At 36.0% G+C, this 17,528-nt stretch overlaps 1 protein-coding gene across 1 annotated transcript in view; it reads right to left on the minus strand.

Moving 5' to 3' along the window:
• SIPA1L2 (signal-induced proliferation-associated 1 like 2) overlaps positions 1-17,528 on the minus strand; it is an 81,499-nt gene that overhangs the window by 6,414 nt on the left and 57,557 nt on the right. The window contains exons 14-17 of the mRNA XM_010142667.1: positions 16,991-17,215; positions 14,269-14,422; positions 11,268-11,487; positions 4,681-4,812 (exon numbers count right to left, since the gene is read on the minus strand). Of these exons, the coding sequence (XP_010140969.1) occupies positions 4,681-4,812; positions 11,268-11,487; positions 14,269-14,422; positions 16,991-17,215 (731 nt within the window). The remainder of the gene's footprint in view (positions 1-4,680; positions 4,813-11,267; positions 11,488-14,268; positions 14,423-16,990; positions 17,216-17,528) is intronic.

Genomic DNA, 17,528 nt, shown 5'->3' on the forward strand with positions numbered 1-17,528 from the left:
CCTGCTGATTTTTTTGTTTGTTTGTTTTTAACAGATTTGGCTTGAATTTATATTCATCAAAATGAAATCAAAGCTACCTTGACCAACAGCTGACTTTTTCGAAAGAAAAATCAAGCGTATTTCTGACTATGATGCTGTAGGCATAAGTTTTTCTTCCTGCAAACTACAGGAACACCTCCTACTCAATTTAAGTGACATGTACATACTAAACAGAAGAGAATACATGTAAATATCAGAGTTCTTATTGTGATCTGGGACATCCTTGCCAAACTCTGCATAGGACCTATGAATAGAAAACTATTTGCAAAAATATATTGGTGTTTATATCAAAAGTTTAAGCAACAGTTGACTTAGCAAGACCAAAGATGAGACAAAATTCATGTCTCACTTTAAAGTAATAGACTTGTACAGTTGTGATCACTGAGAATTTAAAAGCAGATTTCCAGTACTCCAGACCACTAAGAGAGGCCAGAAAAAACTCCAGACATTTTTATGTACTGGAGAGCAGAAAAGGCTACAATGAGAACAGTGCATGAAGCCACTCTCTCACAAATAAGGCAAAGTCTACCCATAAACATACACTGACATATGCACTGAAGCAAAAACAGCTACACATGCATGCGCTAGAAATGACCGACTTTTAACTAAATATTTTCAGTTTCCTTTTTCTAGCAGTTTAACATACTAATTTGGTTAAAATAATTCTCTCTCATGCTGAATGCTTCGCTTCTTTCTCATTATGTTATGTGTAGCATTACTTGCACTAAGCTATAAAGGTTTTAAATGGAACTATTAAAATAATATTAATTATAGTAGCACAGATGTTTCTGCAAAGATAAACTGGCAAAAATAACCTGGAAAAAAAACCCAGAAGTTGAAACTACCTATTGTAATAAAATAAAGACATCAGAGGGACTTTCTTACACTGTTAATTCCCACAATATGATTTACCAAACACAAAGCAGCTTTTTTCAAGCACAATAAACCCAGTTTAAACTAGGGCAAATAGTACAAAAATTCAATTCATAATATTAATCAATATTTATGTTTGTGGCAATTCTATTCTGTAATGACAGTAACAGATATGGACATCTAGAAAGGCTTCTCCTTTTGTTTCCCAAAACATCAAAAAGATCCAAAATGAGTCATCAGCAACATAATACACATGTTGAAAGCCACTCTCTCTTCCCTGACTTGGAGATCTCTTGGAATGATAGTACAAAAAAGAGAATTAAAAAAATACATTATCTCTTTTTCCTTTATTCTTTTCTGAGATTTCTTTGTTCTCCTTTTTCTAATTCAGCTTTCCATTTTATTCCATAAATCCTCATATCTTTATCTTTACTCAGTTCAACATGCCTTTTTTCTTTTTTCTTTAACTTCTATTTCACTCCATCTGCCCTCCCTAAATCCCTACCTCTTTTACTGTAGTCACATCCAGCTCCATCTATTTTTTATTGTTTGCTTCAGGGATGGATACAAAAGTATTACAACAGGGTACTTCCAGCATGCCAACTGCTCCCTGGTTACTGTCTCTCTGCATTTCCCACCAAAATAAGAGAAGGAAACTAGAAGTAGTCTTTCCGTACATGAAGGAAATGGAAGGATATCCTTTGCTACTGACTGCACGTGTGCTAAAGATGATCTCTGGAAACATGGCAAGAATCAAGACTATGTCCTACACAGTGCGAAGACTTAAAATTTAACACCGCACTGTGCTTATGGATGCTGACTCTGAACAGACACAGCTCAAGAAAAACCCCTTACACATGCCACTTCCAGAGCCTGTGGAGTTAACACCTGCACAGCTCTTCACTGCACTGTGCAGACCTGTCTTAGGAATAACAGAGGATTTTCAGGAAAAGTTCGAAGCAAATATTCAGCTTCCCACAAAAGTTCATGCCAAGCAAAAACAGTGAAAATGAAATCCTCAAAGTGAAAGCATCATCATCACGCTTTCAACTAAAGAAAAAAAGTAATGACTTACTCCACCCTCAATGACCAGTTTAAAAACTGCTGTTCTACATAAGACCAAGGCTTCAGATGGATAAAAGCTAATGCTAATTAATAAACAACCCAGTAAACTGTTCAAAAATAAACCTGCTGTTCTTGTTAGACCCATGAGTAAACTCTGAGTACAGATGACGGTAACAAAAATCTTACTACCATACTTAATTCTTAATCTCATTAATGTCAACATTATAAGCACCCAAAAGGGCCCTGTTTAATGTTAATCAAAATACAAATGCATTTCAAGGCAGACAGATGAAGGATTGTGAGGCTCACATTATGGCTCTTGAACTGATCAAAATATGTAAGTTGTCAACATAAAACCTACAGAGATCACAGGTGAAACACCCCGACCCTGGAATCAGATTAGTAATTGTAATAAACCAATACTAAGAAAAGAACTTGTACAAAGAAAAAAACTAAAATTAAGTCTTGTATCTAGGGTCTAGAACAGAACACAATTTTGAAGTATCAGGTTGCAAAGCCAAACTAGAGAACATCTCTAATTTCTTCAATCTGTATTAACAAGCTCTACCAATTCTGTGATCTTTTTCACTGAAAGTTTCGGGGCGGAGGGGCATTGTTTATGTGTTTTGGGGGTTTTTTGAGACAGGCCTATATAAAACATGATCACATTTCCACGCAGTTTAATAAAAAGATCAAAGCACTTTTGTATTTAGAAGTGGACATGCCTTAGAATCATCCATTCTGTTCCTCACACTGATAGAATGCAGAACGGTGGTTCCAAGGCTTTTTTAAAAAGTAAATTGAAGCAACTTCTAAGTCAACAACATTAAAATACAGAGGGAAACTGCATCTCCTAATCATGTCCAACACATTCCTGCCCAGTCATTTTTTAACAACACGCTTACGAATTATCCTTTATTATATGACTTTCTAATTGCAAGACATAGGATAAAGTTGAACAAGGGCTTAAAAATTCCATTCCTTGTAAAAATTTCATTGCATATTTAGTAAAAACATTTTATAAATCATATAACATACATACAGATGTCTCCATGGCAGTTCTAAACAAAAGAATTACATTCCTCCACACAAACCTACATTATTTACTATTTAAAAAATCTTACAATAATTAAAAAAAAAAAGTTTCTATCTTGTGACTCAGACCATCAGTTCTTCAGCATTATCTACAGATATATCTAAGATTTTTGCGTTAAAACCCCAAAATTGAATAATCCTCCACCCTAGGACATGGCATTGTGGATAGCTACATTGTTCTACCTCTCTCTTTCACATAATGCTTACCAAAGTGAAATTATTCTCATATCAATATTAGGTAGTAAAAATAATGAAAGTCTACCATAATTTTCAAAGAAAGCTGGAAATCCAGGAGCATAACTGCTACAGAATGAAGTTTTAGTCAGCTGAACTCAAAATCTTTAGTAGCATTTTAAAATATCATTCAAGTACAAAGTCACACAGCTAGTCATTTACTGAGCCAACCTATTTTCAGCTGTTCAAGACGTCAATAACAAACAGCAGGATGTTCCATGAGCATGAGAACGGTTTTCAGATTCTCTGATTCTCAGCATTATGATACTTCCTGCCAGCTACAACAGGCATGTTTAAGCAGTACTGAATGGTAAGGAATGCTCATACAGCTAATCAGGTTACAAAACAATGCAGTACTTGATATTGCTAATAATCACTGCTGGTTTGGGTTTTTAGCAAGGTAATTTAAATTAGTACAGGAAGTAGTTCTGAAGAGCTTTTTTTTTTTTTTTCCAAATTTAATCACTTCATACTTATGAAAGAAATCAGGTACTAGAAAATTAATTCCTGTGGTTGCTTTTAGTCAAAAAACCCCAGAAGAACACCTCATCACTAACTTCACAACCTGTTCTCATAAAGACCCGTATCTTCTATAATGATGACTGCAGTAACGTCGTCCTTATTCACAGGTACCTCTGACTTCTCATACACTCATTAATGAGAGTAGCAACAGTTAAAAAATGTTGGAAATTTTAGGACAGTACAGCAACCTGCCTGTTTTGGTGACAAAATACCCCCAGAAACAACAAAACACAAGCATTCCACTGTATATGTTCATATACACACTGAAACAAACATCCACCTTCCTGTGTTTATTCATTATGTGTAGGTTTAGTTCTCAGGTGAATTAGGCTTTTTCTTAGTTAACCAGATCTCATAATTTAATAATGCAAACCTGGTCTATATCCTCACCTCAAGCTCTGCTACTGGAAAATATAGCGTACATTTTTGCTGTTTTTTAAGGGCTTATTCTGCAAACCGAGAGGGACTGCAACATCATTTGAACTAAACATACAAGTTCATAAACACAACACAATAAACTCAGGGAAGTGTTACTCTCGTTTTCACTTTAAACACCTAACTTAAATGCTTTGAATCTCTCCTTCATAGCACCTGATTTTTCCAGCTGATTACAGTAGGAACTTAGAGTCCCTAAGTAGATGAATTGTACCTAAGACAGATACTGAGAGTATCATGGGTATCTCAGATTTTCAGTGATGGTTTCCGCACTGAAAAGTGATACTGTCAAAAGAACTAAAGGGCTATGGAGGCAAACACTGGATTTTTGTAATTCAAAATGTGGCTATACAGTATATATTTAAAAAAAAAATGCTGTGTACTGAACATTGATCTTTATTCAAATTTTCCTGTTACCTTCAAACGCTCGTGCAGCATCTACCAGGTGGGACCAGTCTAGCCCTGTGGCAGTGTCTGGCAGGGGCATCAGGCCAGGATCATTGAATTTGGCTTTATCAGATAAGGACCCATCTGAGAACCAGAATTCATCTAAACAATAAACACAATAATTAGTCTTCCTATAACAATGATGTACAATTAATTTTGAAGCTATTATAATGAACTATAAAAAAAATGTCTAAGCAAAGAGAGCTTATCTTAATTTTTCTTGTTTCTGTCTTTTCCTGTTCAATACTCAGTATGGGGGGGATGATTTTTAAACTTCAGCAGAATAAGTTGAGAACGATTTATAAAGGGATTTTTGTGCCGCTTTGCATACGATGAGTTCTTCACATTTTCATATGAATGCTATGTGAGTAGGCAGCATTCACTCTTGAAGCATATCATATTAAACCTGAGCACTGAGCGGAAAAGTTGCTAAATACAAAGTTATATTTTCAAGAAGGCTGTTAAACAACATACAAGATATTTACATGCAGAGTTTTATTCTGAAACTTAAATATCTCAGTTCCAGAAGCAATTTTAAAAATAACACCTGTTTTTCTTTTAACCAAACACAGAAATCAAGGAAAAAATGCACACATACAAGTGAAAGATACATTATGGTTTAAGAAAATGGCATGTTGACATTGTCCTGATACCAATGAAAATAATACCAAAGCCCATTTGAATTAAAGATTTCTGACCTAAAAATCCCAAAGCAGTAGCCTGTTACACAGCATTCTACTCCACAGAGCAATGCTTAGAGCATATTATATTTGCAGAAAGCTTGTGCTTTTGTGGTTTTTTGTTTTGTTTTGTTTTAAATAAATCAGGAACGGGAAAGTGGAGGAAGTTTTCAATCCTCTGTCAAAAACTGGGAGTCCCACAAAGCAAAATCAATGCAGAAGAGGTAGAAATCATGTTTACTCTGGAATTTATCTTGTTCTACAACTTACATGGAAGTTGCAGTATTGTTATGTTACAATTGGAAGTGTCTTGACAAACCTCTGTAGAAACATCTTTCTCAATACCCACTCTTAGTATGCAAAAGTGAATGGTACATGAAATGGAAAATGTAATATACAAATACATTCTATCTATACATCTGTGCTAAGATTTTATTTTCAATTCCTTACAAATCTAAGATTACCTTGGGATGCAAATACATTGGAAGCTCAACATCAGAGCAGTCTCTGAACTTTTGTATATGACCTGGGAATTATAAGAGCCTTATTTTGGCAAGTACAAATGTTTTATACATCCTTGATTTGGAAAATAGACAGAATGCCTGACTTGAAAGGCTGGCAAGCCAGTTTTTGGTTCTAGACCAGCAGGCAGGCCCTAAGGGAGAGCCCTTGCCTGCGTGTGATCACCCTGCACGGGCTGACTGTGAAAGCTGTCAGGAAGATGCCTGTTCCCAGTGTAATTCTGCTGGTTTTCCAAACTAAAGTGTAGGAGTTATATATTCGCCAGTAGTCATCCTTCATTATGTATTGTCTTTGTGAGAACCTCAGTTCACCTTTGGGTGGATCCTTTTTGGTCCTGATGAGACCTGGCAGAGCAACTCAACTGCAGAAAGCCTGCCAGAGTGGAGAGTTGAGTATCGATAGCTCTGAAAATGCAAGTGCTCATGCTGATGGCCAAAATAAGCGGAATAACTGAACAGGCATGGGCATGCCACCACGGAATAATTAATCTGCAAGACACAAATTATGTGTTCTTGTGCAACGAGGGTGGAGGAGGAAGAGGAAAAGAGAAAAAAAAAGAAGGAGCTCTAACGATTTAGGCCTCTATGCTTTTGATTTCAAAGAATATTGTTTGTATTGCCGGAATGCTCTAGGTGATCCAAATTATTTTTAGCCTTCTGTATTTGCATTTTCTTCCTGTTCCTCTTACCTTGCTGTTACCTCCACTCTTTCTCTGTATGACTGCTGTGTTAGCAGATGCAGGCTGCCTGTCGATTTGTGCTAAGGTGACAATTTATGCTAGAGCGTGCCCACCTCTGCATGTCCAGGAGGATATGCCTAATCTTGTAGGCTGCTATCTTCATTGCCCACAAGACTGGTTTTGAAGCAACACAGACTTACCCCTTATTTCCTTTCAGGAAACAATGCAAGTGTTATCTTCCAGTTTTAAAGATTATTTTACTTGCTGTACTACTTTCAGCATGAAATTATTGGTCTTGTGGTTGCCTTTTCAGTTATGTCACTCTCTTCCTCCACTTAAGAATTTTCTTTATTTTTATTACCAATACATAAAAGTATACATAAAAAGCATTTTGAAGGGTTCTTATTTTCACCAAAATTATATGGTTAGTTCAGTTTCCAAGAGAGGTCCTCAAATTGACCATCATTGGTCCCATATACATATTCCCATATTCATATTCACATACATATTTACATATTCAGAGTAACTAGTTATACAGAAATCAGAAAGATTCACCTGACTTAACCTTCTCTGTTTCCAAGACAAGTATCCTGCTTCAGCTGCAACTGCTACTTTCACGCAGAGACTTTAGATCATGAAAATATATCTGCTAAATACTCCTCACTTACTGTGCTCAAACTAGACATGTCATTTAACAAGTAGGTTATCTCAAAAGATGCTGCAGCTGAAGGAACATACCAAGTCATATTCCTGTTCTTTCCTGCAATCACCACTTACAGCTCTACGGTCCTCTTGAACAACAGCTTCTGCTTGACAAACCCTTCCCTTCTTCAATATTAGCCAGGCTTGCCCAAAGTCTCCCTTCAAAGATGTCAGACTGCTAGTAGACTCTCTCGTGGACATATGCTCACATGACTGTTAGAATAGTGGACATGTGCTCCGAATAACTACTTCTCCCTTCTCTTTTGTTATTGAAAATAGTCTCATATTCTGGAATGGTGGATTATTCAGTGTTAGAGTCTGTAACAGAGAGTATATATAACCCTTTGGTTGTGTGAATTATTTAAATAGCCACAGCCTTTATTTGTTTACTGAAAAACTGATTTCCAACTCATGAATATAGTACATCATCAATACACTGTGACAATCTTCCATTTTAAGGCTGGTTCTTATCAGTGAGGTTGTTTTGGATTGAAGCTAACCATGGTAGTAAGCCGGTTTTAAGACAGACTTTCATCTAATAACGTTGCAGATGTATTAGCTGCATCCTTTTCTGGCATCCTTTTTCTTATGGCACGTATCATCTAGAACTTTCAGAATTTGTTAGTGTACCATTGCAAAATATTCCCTTCATTACACCCCCTTTACTGCAAGTACCCTGCACCTTGCTGCTTTCCTCACAGCACAGAAATGTCATGCCAGTGTATCACTCGGGGCATTTTTCTTTACCCTTTCTGTTTCATAATAGGAATGGACCATGGTGCCTGCAATGTCAGTCAGACCTCCTCCATGTGCCTCACAGGATTCCGACTTGTGTTAGTACACTAGTTCTGTATCAGTAGTCCTCACTGTTTTCATTCTCTCCCTACTAGTGCAGCTGTGATGAATTTGCAAGAAGGGTATAGATTTGTATCTGCAACCATGTATGCCATGCTAGAATCACTCAACAGCAACAGCACTGTCTCAGTTAGGGAATCTTTAATGTCCCTAAGGTAAAATTTCAGAGTTCTCAGCTACACGAGTTGTTCTTTCTGGTTTAAGTTGAAATGAAATAAATAGTTCTACATTTGTTTATTGTGTGAAATCAAGAGCACTCAACTGTCAGAACTTGCATTTCAGGCTTTTCTGAAAGCAACTTTTCTTCATTTCCCCTCCCCCAGTGGTAAAATAATAAAAAATCCCTATAGCTTAATTTTCTCATCTCTGTTCCACAGTCAACATCGCACACAGTTGAAGTTTCTGTTTCCGTATTTGCATGGTCATTCTCCCTGATAATTCCAATTTCCCAGTAAACTGAAACCCTTCAGGTTGCCTATTATGCTTTGGTTTTGGTGCTGCCTTGCTCACCTATTAATCACTCTTTTCCTTGCTAGCGGGATCTCACAAGACTTGGTGCTGCCACAATATTTCATGTACCACATGCTGGGTAATAACATGCAAGAACATATCTTTCTAAAATGAATTCCAGCCAAAACCACATTACTTCCACTCATTTCTGTAAACTTTAAATGTCAGTAAAATTAAAATGTTTTAGGATCACAAACATATGTATTGTACAAAAGACATTACTATGACAGCTAAGAATCCTGTTATCTGAAACTACTACCTCAAGCTAAAATTATAAAATTAAGACACCTCTTACACCACCACTGCTACAGAACATAAATACCTGCTATCCACTGCTATACCACTTCCTAACAAGAGCCAAAGTTAGTTTCTAATGTGGAGATACTGACTCACCTCATTTTGCAAACAAAAGTGGGCAAGTCATGATGTTTGTTTTCAGAGTGTAATTACAGACAAAAAATTAAATCTTCCTTTAAATACTCATCATAAAAGATCCTATATTGCTGGCATTTTGTATTTTTATAATACAAAACCAGAAGCAGAAAACAGAGGTTGTACATGAAAACAGCATGAACTACCTGGGTTATCAACAATCAGCTTCATTTTGACTAACAGGTTACGAGTGTCATGTTCTTACCCAGCTATGCGTATAAATAACTTTCTGTATCTCACAAGCAGCAAGAATAGAAAGTAAGATGTTTTAAGACAGAACTAATACACAAACGACTAAAATTTCTCGAGCGTACACCATTAATTCCCTTGTGTCAATCTCCAGAATAAAAGTATCCTGAAGTATCCTGCACATTTGCCTTTACAAGAAACATCTCTAAACACAGTAACACAGTAGAAGAAAAAAGTACTGTTGGGATGCCTGATGATATACATAGCTCCTTCACAGACCAAAAAAATCTACTGAATTAGTCTCAAAAGAAATAAAATGGGTCTTCACACACTGAAAGCAGAGAATTCTTTCATACCACGTTTATAGCAAGGAGTTTCACTCTGATAGAGGAATATTTTTAGAACGGTGAAAGGCACACCAAGCACACATTCCCACCTGAAGTGGGAATTTAGCACTTGTTTGCAATACTCGTATGAAATCAACAAGAGGTTAGGGACTCAGACTCAGTCCCATAGCTGAGGCCACTATGGCTAGAAAGCGTGTTGTGTGTAATAGGGCTTACTTCTCAAAGTTAGTAAGTGACAGCTGGCTCCTGAAGGACATCAGGCCATGAATGACAGAGGCATTTTAATTACTATTTAAGTCATCTGTCTGCATTCTCGCTGGACATGCACCTACAGAAGGCCTTAATGCTTTCAAGAAATCCACCCACATCTTCTGGACTATGGACTTCACAGTTCACAATTGCTCTACTGTTCTTTTAAATTGCGGTCAGCTTTGGTGCAATATTAAAACAGCTAACTACATGCTTTTTTTCTTTTCTGGACTGCGTGTCCCTTATAGGTCAGCCTAAAATAATTGAAAAGAGATTTAGCACATTTTTAAGAAAGAGTTCACTCTTACTAAATACACAAATATGGATATGTAGCCTAAATATCTGGCTATGTAGATCTGAGCTGTGGTGTATAAGCATATATATTTTTCACAATTTCCCCTCCTTTTTTTTTTAATTTTTCCTAATTTTCATTGGCCTTAAGTTGCGCCAGGGGAGGTTCAGGTTGGATATTAGGAAAAAATTCTTTACAGTGAGGGTTATTAAGCATTGGAACGGGTTGCCTAGGGAGGTGGCAGAGTCCCCATCCCTGGAAGTGTTTAAAAATCGTGTGGATCTGGTGTTGAGGGACATGGTGTAGGGACCCTGGCAGTGTAAGGGTAACGGTTGGACTCGATGATCTTTGAGGTCTCTTCCGGCCGGATGATGATTCTGTGATTCTGTGATTCTGTGATTTCACTTCTTCCACAAAAGTACTAGAAATTTCTACTTCATCACTCCATATTGGAATTATTGTGAGAAAAGCATACAATAAAGATCTTGCTTACGAAGACCTCACAAGTAAAGAGATACCTACATAAAATAGTTTTAATTTAGCACCCCAGACTACTCTTTTCCTGCTATTAAAAAATGAAGAGTTATGTGCAAAGGTTTTACTAACATGTGAAAAAAAAAATCAGCAAATTCCGTTTTGAAATTGGAGATGACAACGATAACTATTGCACATTTCCTTTTCATATGTTACCAAAAGATCATCTAAATAGAAGTTTCCCATTTAGCTATTACTTTGAATCTATTCATGAATATTCTTATAATTTGAATGCACACAAAAAATAAACAAAATGGAAACAGGCCAGCTTGGCTTAATTAGATCACAACTGGAAACAAGAAAAATCTTCAGACAAACGTTTGTTTGGTCTCAGGAAAATTTTTTGGGAAGTGAATGCTATCTCCAACCATCATAAATCTGAACGATTCACTAAGGCAAGCATAAGTATGTACTGCTGACCAAATGTGCTTTTACTGGGATATCTAGAACACTGATTCGACATTACATAACTTCTCCTGAAAAGTAAAATGTAACTTAGGATTTGGTGATTTTTTGAGTTTATTATAAATATTCCAAACTCAGTAATGACAGCAACAATCACTTACTTCTCAGATTCCCCATTCCGGGAGTCAGGCTCATTCTGGGAGGCAATGTGCTGTGATATGGTGGAGTAGTGCTGAACAAGATATCATTTGGCAAGGCCTGGTCTAGCATTGAGCTTCGAGAGCTAGCATATGAAGATCCTCTTCGATTGCTACATATACTCTCATCAGATAGGGTACGGTAAAGCGTCCTCCGTGGAGAAAGGTTTCCATAAAATGAAAACTAAATATCAAAATATGAAGACATAAGAACATGTATCACTGGTTAAAATAATTCACAAGATCATATCCCATCATCAGTTTTTGCAAATATTTTTCTGGGCAGGCACTCTGGAATTTTTGAGCTAATACAGAAGATCAGAGATTTGTTCCACTATATCAGATCTACTTGGGCCTCAAAAGAGTTATTGAATGGCATTTTCATACTTCCTCTTGGTATTTGGGAACACATCACCATGAATTTATCAGATACTGTATAGTTTGATTAGTTCTGAAATGTTAAATGAAACCTCCATAGACTTATGTCAGCAATATTTTCCAGAAATATATATAAGGATACCAACTCTGGCAACGTTTATTAAGACTATACAAAGAGCTGCTTAATTTTAATTCGAAATGACTATGCTTTAATGTTAAACATTCTGAACTGGTAAATGTTGCAATAAAACTCATTGGATGATAAAAGTGACTTGAGACGTTGCATCTCTCCAGATATCATGAAATTGGCTTAGAAGAGAGGATAACAGAGTTGGGTGAAAACTGCTCATGCATTTCAAAAAGTTACTTAAACCACAACACAAATATCTAGAGTAAAACAAGATGTTACTGTACTGTAAAACTAGGCCATTCCACTTCAAATACTGCATTCACTGCAAATACAGTTATTCTTCACATATACAAATGTCATTTATTGTCTTAGTGATTTTAACTGGTTTGTCCTGCATATAACCATTTAACAGCCTGTCCTGTTTTCTTTCTAATTAATTATGAGTTGCACACTCCCTATGAATACACGTTTAAGAGCAATAGCTTTTTAAACGTGAATATATCATAGAATTAAAAATATCTACATTGTTTTGTTTCTGACAAAACTTGCTCACTGATAAATGCTCCTAAAAGGACTACCCAGAAGCACTCAATCATGCTACAAGACACAGTCTTTACAAAATACTTTAATACACTTCATAGTGCTGGTTGAGGAAAGCATCTGTCTTGATGACAATACCGAACATGCTCAAACGTTAGAATGCTTAACTGTGTCCCAGAGAAAATTGATGGAGATACTCAGATTCTGAACTAGGAAAGCATCAAAATACTACACCAGCTCTAGAGATTTGCCTGAAAGAGATACAGGCCATGGGAATAAACATATCCAAAATTTTAATACATATGTAAAATTATCACAACAATAGACATAAGCAGCATTCCTAAATGAATGGATAGAGGACATACACAGCATCCTTAAATGAATGGATATACAGTATTCTTCTATAAGGAGATGTTAAAGAATATCGGAAGTCCTGGAGTCTAATTAGGGAGTGCATTGAGAAAAATCATCTGAATTGACTTTTTGCTGCACTCAAGATTCCTAGCAAGCATCCTGCTGCAATTCTTGGCTGTTACTCAAGTCTCCTCAACCTTATACTGCATTTTCTATCTATAAAGGTTGTTCACTAGCTATCCAAACGTTGAATGTCAATTGTTGAAGCTTTACAGAGTTTCCTTTCAGGGTGAGACAAAAATTAAACATTACCTACAGTGCTCATTATTCCTTCATCTATGAAGAAGGTAAAACCAAACCAAACCAAAAATATGATTTGATTCTGTAGAATCTTACATATTGAGAAAATTCCTTCCTGGCTTCACTGCCAAAGACAACTGACCCACCTATACCAAGATTACTACCCTCTATGAAGGCATAATCAAAGACTGGATACTGCCGAGTCCTGTGGCTGAGGATCCCCTGCAAGTCAGGGCCTACAGTCTCTCTCACTTAGTGAGATTTTGTTTCAGTATCTTGGGAGAGAAAGAGGACAGCAGTGATTTATCTCAGGTTGGACACATCTCCTCACTGTTGTTTCTTATTTAGGTAAATGGAGACACTGGCAGCTCTTGAAATGGTCACAGAAAAACAATTATTGTATCAATCACAAATCATAAAAACCTCTAGGACACTATTAATGAGAATTCAAACACATACAATGCATACTTAACAGATTGCACATCAAGAAAATATCTATGATCTGAACTTTAAATTCAGCTCTGCACTTCCCACGTGCTACTTTTGTTCAGACACGATGATTTAGCACATCATTGTAGAAATACAGTGGGTAAGAGAGCATTGAGTTAATATCAAAGTGTGACAGTTATCTCAAATAACTTAATTGCTTGTGCCTTATTCCATATTAAGCACAAAATTCAGAATCACATATGCTCTGGGGAGTAGTAAGTTTTAAGTTCTCTATCCACTTCTTGTGAACTTCTAAATATTACCAATTATCTTTATACTATAAAGTTCTTTACACTATGAAGTTCTAGCACTGACTATTACACCTTGTGAGCAGTTTGCCACTGATACCTACATGACATTGAGATTCAGACTTCAAACAGAATTGTTGGTACTGAGGATCTCAGGGCAGGGGAAAGCAGACTACTTTTATTCATGTGCCTTAATATCTTATGAGGTGTATAAATTTAGGCATCCAACCTTGAAAATATTACTTTTAACCTTTGAAATTGTAATTAAGTTGCTCAGCCTGCACTTGTTTCTGCTCAAGCTAAGCAAAGACACACTTAAACAAATACTGTATTCCATACCTAATCATCAAACCAGGTGTCTTTTTCATACTGGGGGAAATCGTATTTTGTGACTTATGGTTAGTATTTATAGCATCCCCATGGAATATACTTAGCTTGCCTTTGCTATAGCAATTTTGAGAATACCAGAAATTAATTTCTGAGGTAAATGTGTCTGAGATACACCGAGCCAAAGAAAGCAGCTAACCTTTCTTCTCCCCTCGTCCATAGAGAGACTGTCTGGCAGCATCAATTTCAGAAAATCTTCTTTGGACAAGACTTGCTGGCTTTCAACAATTGCATTCCTCACAGAAGTTTGAAGCGGACTCGATGCAGACACAGCATCAATATCATCATATACTCTGTTGAGACAATTAGTGTTTTTAGCAAGAGAAGCAATAGCGCTCTTGGATTTGAAAGACTGTGTTCGTTTTCTGTCACAGAGCAAAAATTGTCAGAATTATCTCCTGACACTGTACACTATTACTTAGAACATTTTGGATAATTTTCTATTTATGAAAATGATTGTGGGTCCAAAATGAAATTCTTAAACCAATGAAAAATCAATTTTAGGAATTCTAAAGAACAATTTACAAAAGCAAATGCTTATTTCTCCTAGCTGCCTCTCTCTTTATTACACACCACATTTCTCTACTGTAAAAGTTGTATTTATATCAACATTTCCAATTGTTCATCACAAAATATTTTAACTTTTCCTTCCTTAACAAATAAGAAAATTAATGTTTTATTGTGTGATATTGTATGCAGCTTCACAATCTGGCAAAATTACTATGGCCATCAATAGCAATGCTTGAAGTGTATTGGTAATTGATTGTTCCATGTGCCATGAGTGTTTGATTATCAGCAATTTCATGAAGATCTTTATATAAATAAACCCCCCAACTTCCTTAATTATCAGCATATAAAAATGTATTCACAATCAAACTGAATTATTATCTTTCGGCTTCCTTCCAGTGAGGAAGGAGAGAGAGAATTTTAACAGGTTTACTCTGGAAACGGAAGCGAAAAGAACTAGAGATTTCCACTCACACAGAACATTCATTTGAAGCCATTACTTACTGCCAAGCGCACCATAAACAGTGACTCTGTCTTCAGCAAAGAGGAAACAAGCTTTGCTACAGTAAACTAATTCTCAGTGAATTATATCCTATAGTGGCACAACATTCAGCAATTGACCTGATTTTCATCATCATTGCTAATTAAAGATGTTATTTTATTTCAACATAATTATCCTCAGAGAGATATTTCCTCTCTGTGATGTATAGAAAGCTTTCCTAGAAAGAAAGAGGTGAAGCAATGCTGCACACCAGGGAAAAATCTAAAAATGTTTTCTGATATATGAAGTGCTGCCACATTCAATTAGTAGTTCTTAAACAGAACTATCTCTTGAAAATACTTTTCTAAATTGCTGTGGTTTCAGTCTAAGTACCTTGATTCATTATGCAATTTTGTTTTAAGGGTTCTATTCAAAATAAAGAGAAACTTTCAGGAGTTCATCAACTTCAAAATGCAAAAACTTAATGGGAATCAATTAAGTTACCACTTTTTAAGTGCAAATACTACTATGACTGAATAATTTAAGCAAGTAAAACATTTGGGGAGTGGGAATGAAATCACCAATACAATAAATTAGGAATTTAAGAGCTTATCTTCAGGCTCATATTTGATAACACATATATTCTAGCTTACGTTGTTAAATATGCATATATGTGCAATATGAGATATCAGATGCAGATAACTCATTCCCATTAAACAAAGAGTAATCCCACACTGAACATTTAAAAATTGGTATGACAGGTATGGCCTGTCATCTTCTCAATTTATCGAGATATATAGGGTTGACTATGATTTATTGAGTGACAGAACAATAGTTCATGCACAAAAAGAAAGCAAAGAGGTTATCTGACAAGATGATTTTGAAGGTAACAGGAATTTAATGGTTAGTTTTAAACAGCAGATTTAAACACGATTTAGTATTGCTGCAACACTGGAAAAGTTTAATTTCTATCTATATTTGAGATACTGCATCTTCTCTTTCGAGTGCAAGCCTTTTTCCTCCACCTGAGAAGAACACATTTCTCCTGGGCTATTCCTGTGCTAAGCTGTACACATAGCTGTTAGTTAGAACTGTGCTGAATATTTTTGTCTAAATGACACTTGCTAGAAAAACACGTAGTTTTATTGAAGCCTGCACATTTTGTCGAGTCTTGTGAAGAGAGGATCAGATATATCCACAGTTATATATCAGATATATACATCACATATATCCACATATCTTTTTCTTAAGGGGTCACAACCACCAGTTCGTTCCTGTCATTTAAAACAAAGTCAGAAAATGATGCCAAAGAACCACTAAAATAACCCCAACAGGTGCTAATTTTTAAAAATTATCTACCATAGATCACCAATACTTTTATGGTCATCTCTCTCATCTGTAATGTATTAGGTGATGTAATAGCCAACAAGGTAGTAAGGTTTAATACAGAGATGTCAAGAAGTAAGCTCTTTCCAACTATGTAAAATTCCTGAAAATTTGTAGAAAGGGTCTTTAAGACATTTATAAAATTGTACTTTCCCAATTGTTTCCTAGAGATTCAAAATCGAAATTCAGAATGTCTGACATAGCCATTCATTTTTGCCTACACACATTTTCAGAAATTTCTGTCCGCTTGCTTTATTTGACATGTGAAAAAGACGCAGCTGGATGCAACAGAAGAGAACACAGTATCCTGAGCAGTTACTGTCACCTCTTCATTTTTTGGATGTAGCTTTGATATATAAAGGTACAGAAAAACCCCCAAACATTTAGAAGTGAAATGCAATTTGTAATTTTTCATTTTTCCATCCCATTTTAAAATTTATCTTCATTACTCTGCTTCCCCCAAGAAAGTTAAACATTGAGTTCTTACTCGTGGCATTCAGAAACTTCAGATTCTTCAGGTGTAGGACTTCCCTCTGATTTTTTCCATCCAATGACATATTTACTCACTGCTCCTTGCCTGTGGTATGGTTTTGAAACTGATCCAGAAATCTGTTGACTACCATTCTGTGACACTATATAGACTTTGGAGGTATCTAGGGAACCACTTTTTTTAGAGCAATGTGTAGATGGGCTTCCTGAATGATGTGACCCACTGAAAAAGTAAAGAAAACACACAAAAAGAAAAATGACATCTGCTACACAACAATGAATCTGAAACACCTTGCCTGGTAAGCAGCTATAATTCTTAACGTTAAGTTTTTCTCAAGATTAAAATCAAAGTAGCAATATTGGCACAGTAATTTTCTACATACCAGCAGTATATACATTAAAGGTCTTTGAGAACAAAATTGTGATGAGTTTCTAAAACAACCAATGTAAATAACTCAACTTGCTGAAATGCCAGTGTAAACTGATAGGAACTAAAATTACAAGGCTAAGTTCAAGACGTGTGTATATATATATAT

Source organism: Buceros rhinoceros, unplaced genomic scaffold (genome assembly GCF_000710305.1).
Source record: "Buceros rhinoceros silvestris isolate BGI_N320 unplaced genomic scaffold, ASM71030v1 scaffold689, whole genome shotgun sequence".
NCBI classification, from domain to species: domain Eukaryota; kingdom Metazoa; phylum Chordata; class Aves; order Bucerotiformes; family Bucerotidae; genus Buceros; species Buceros rhinoceros.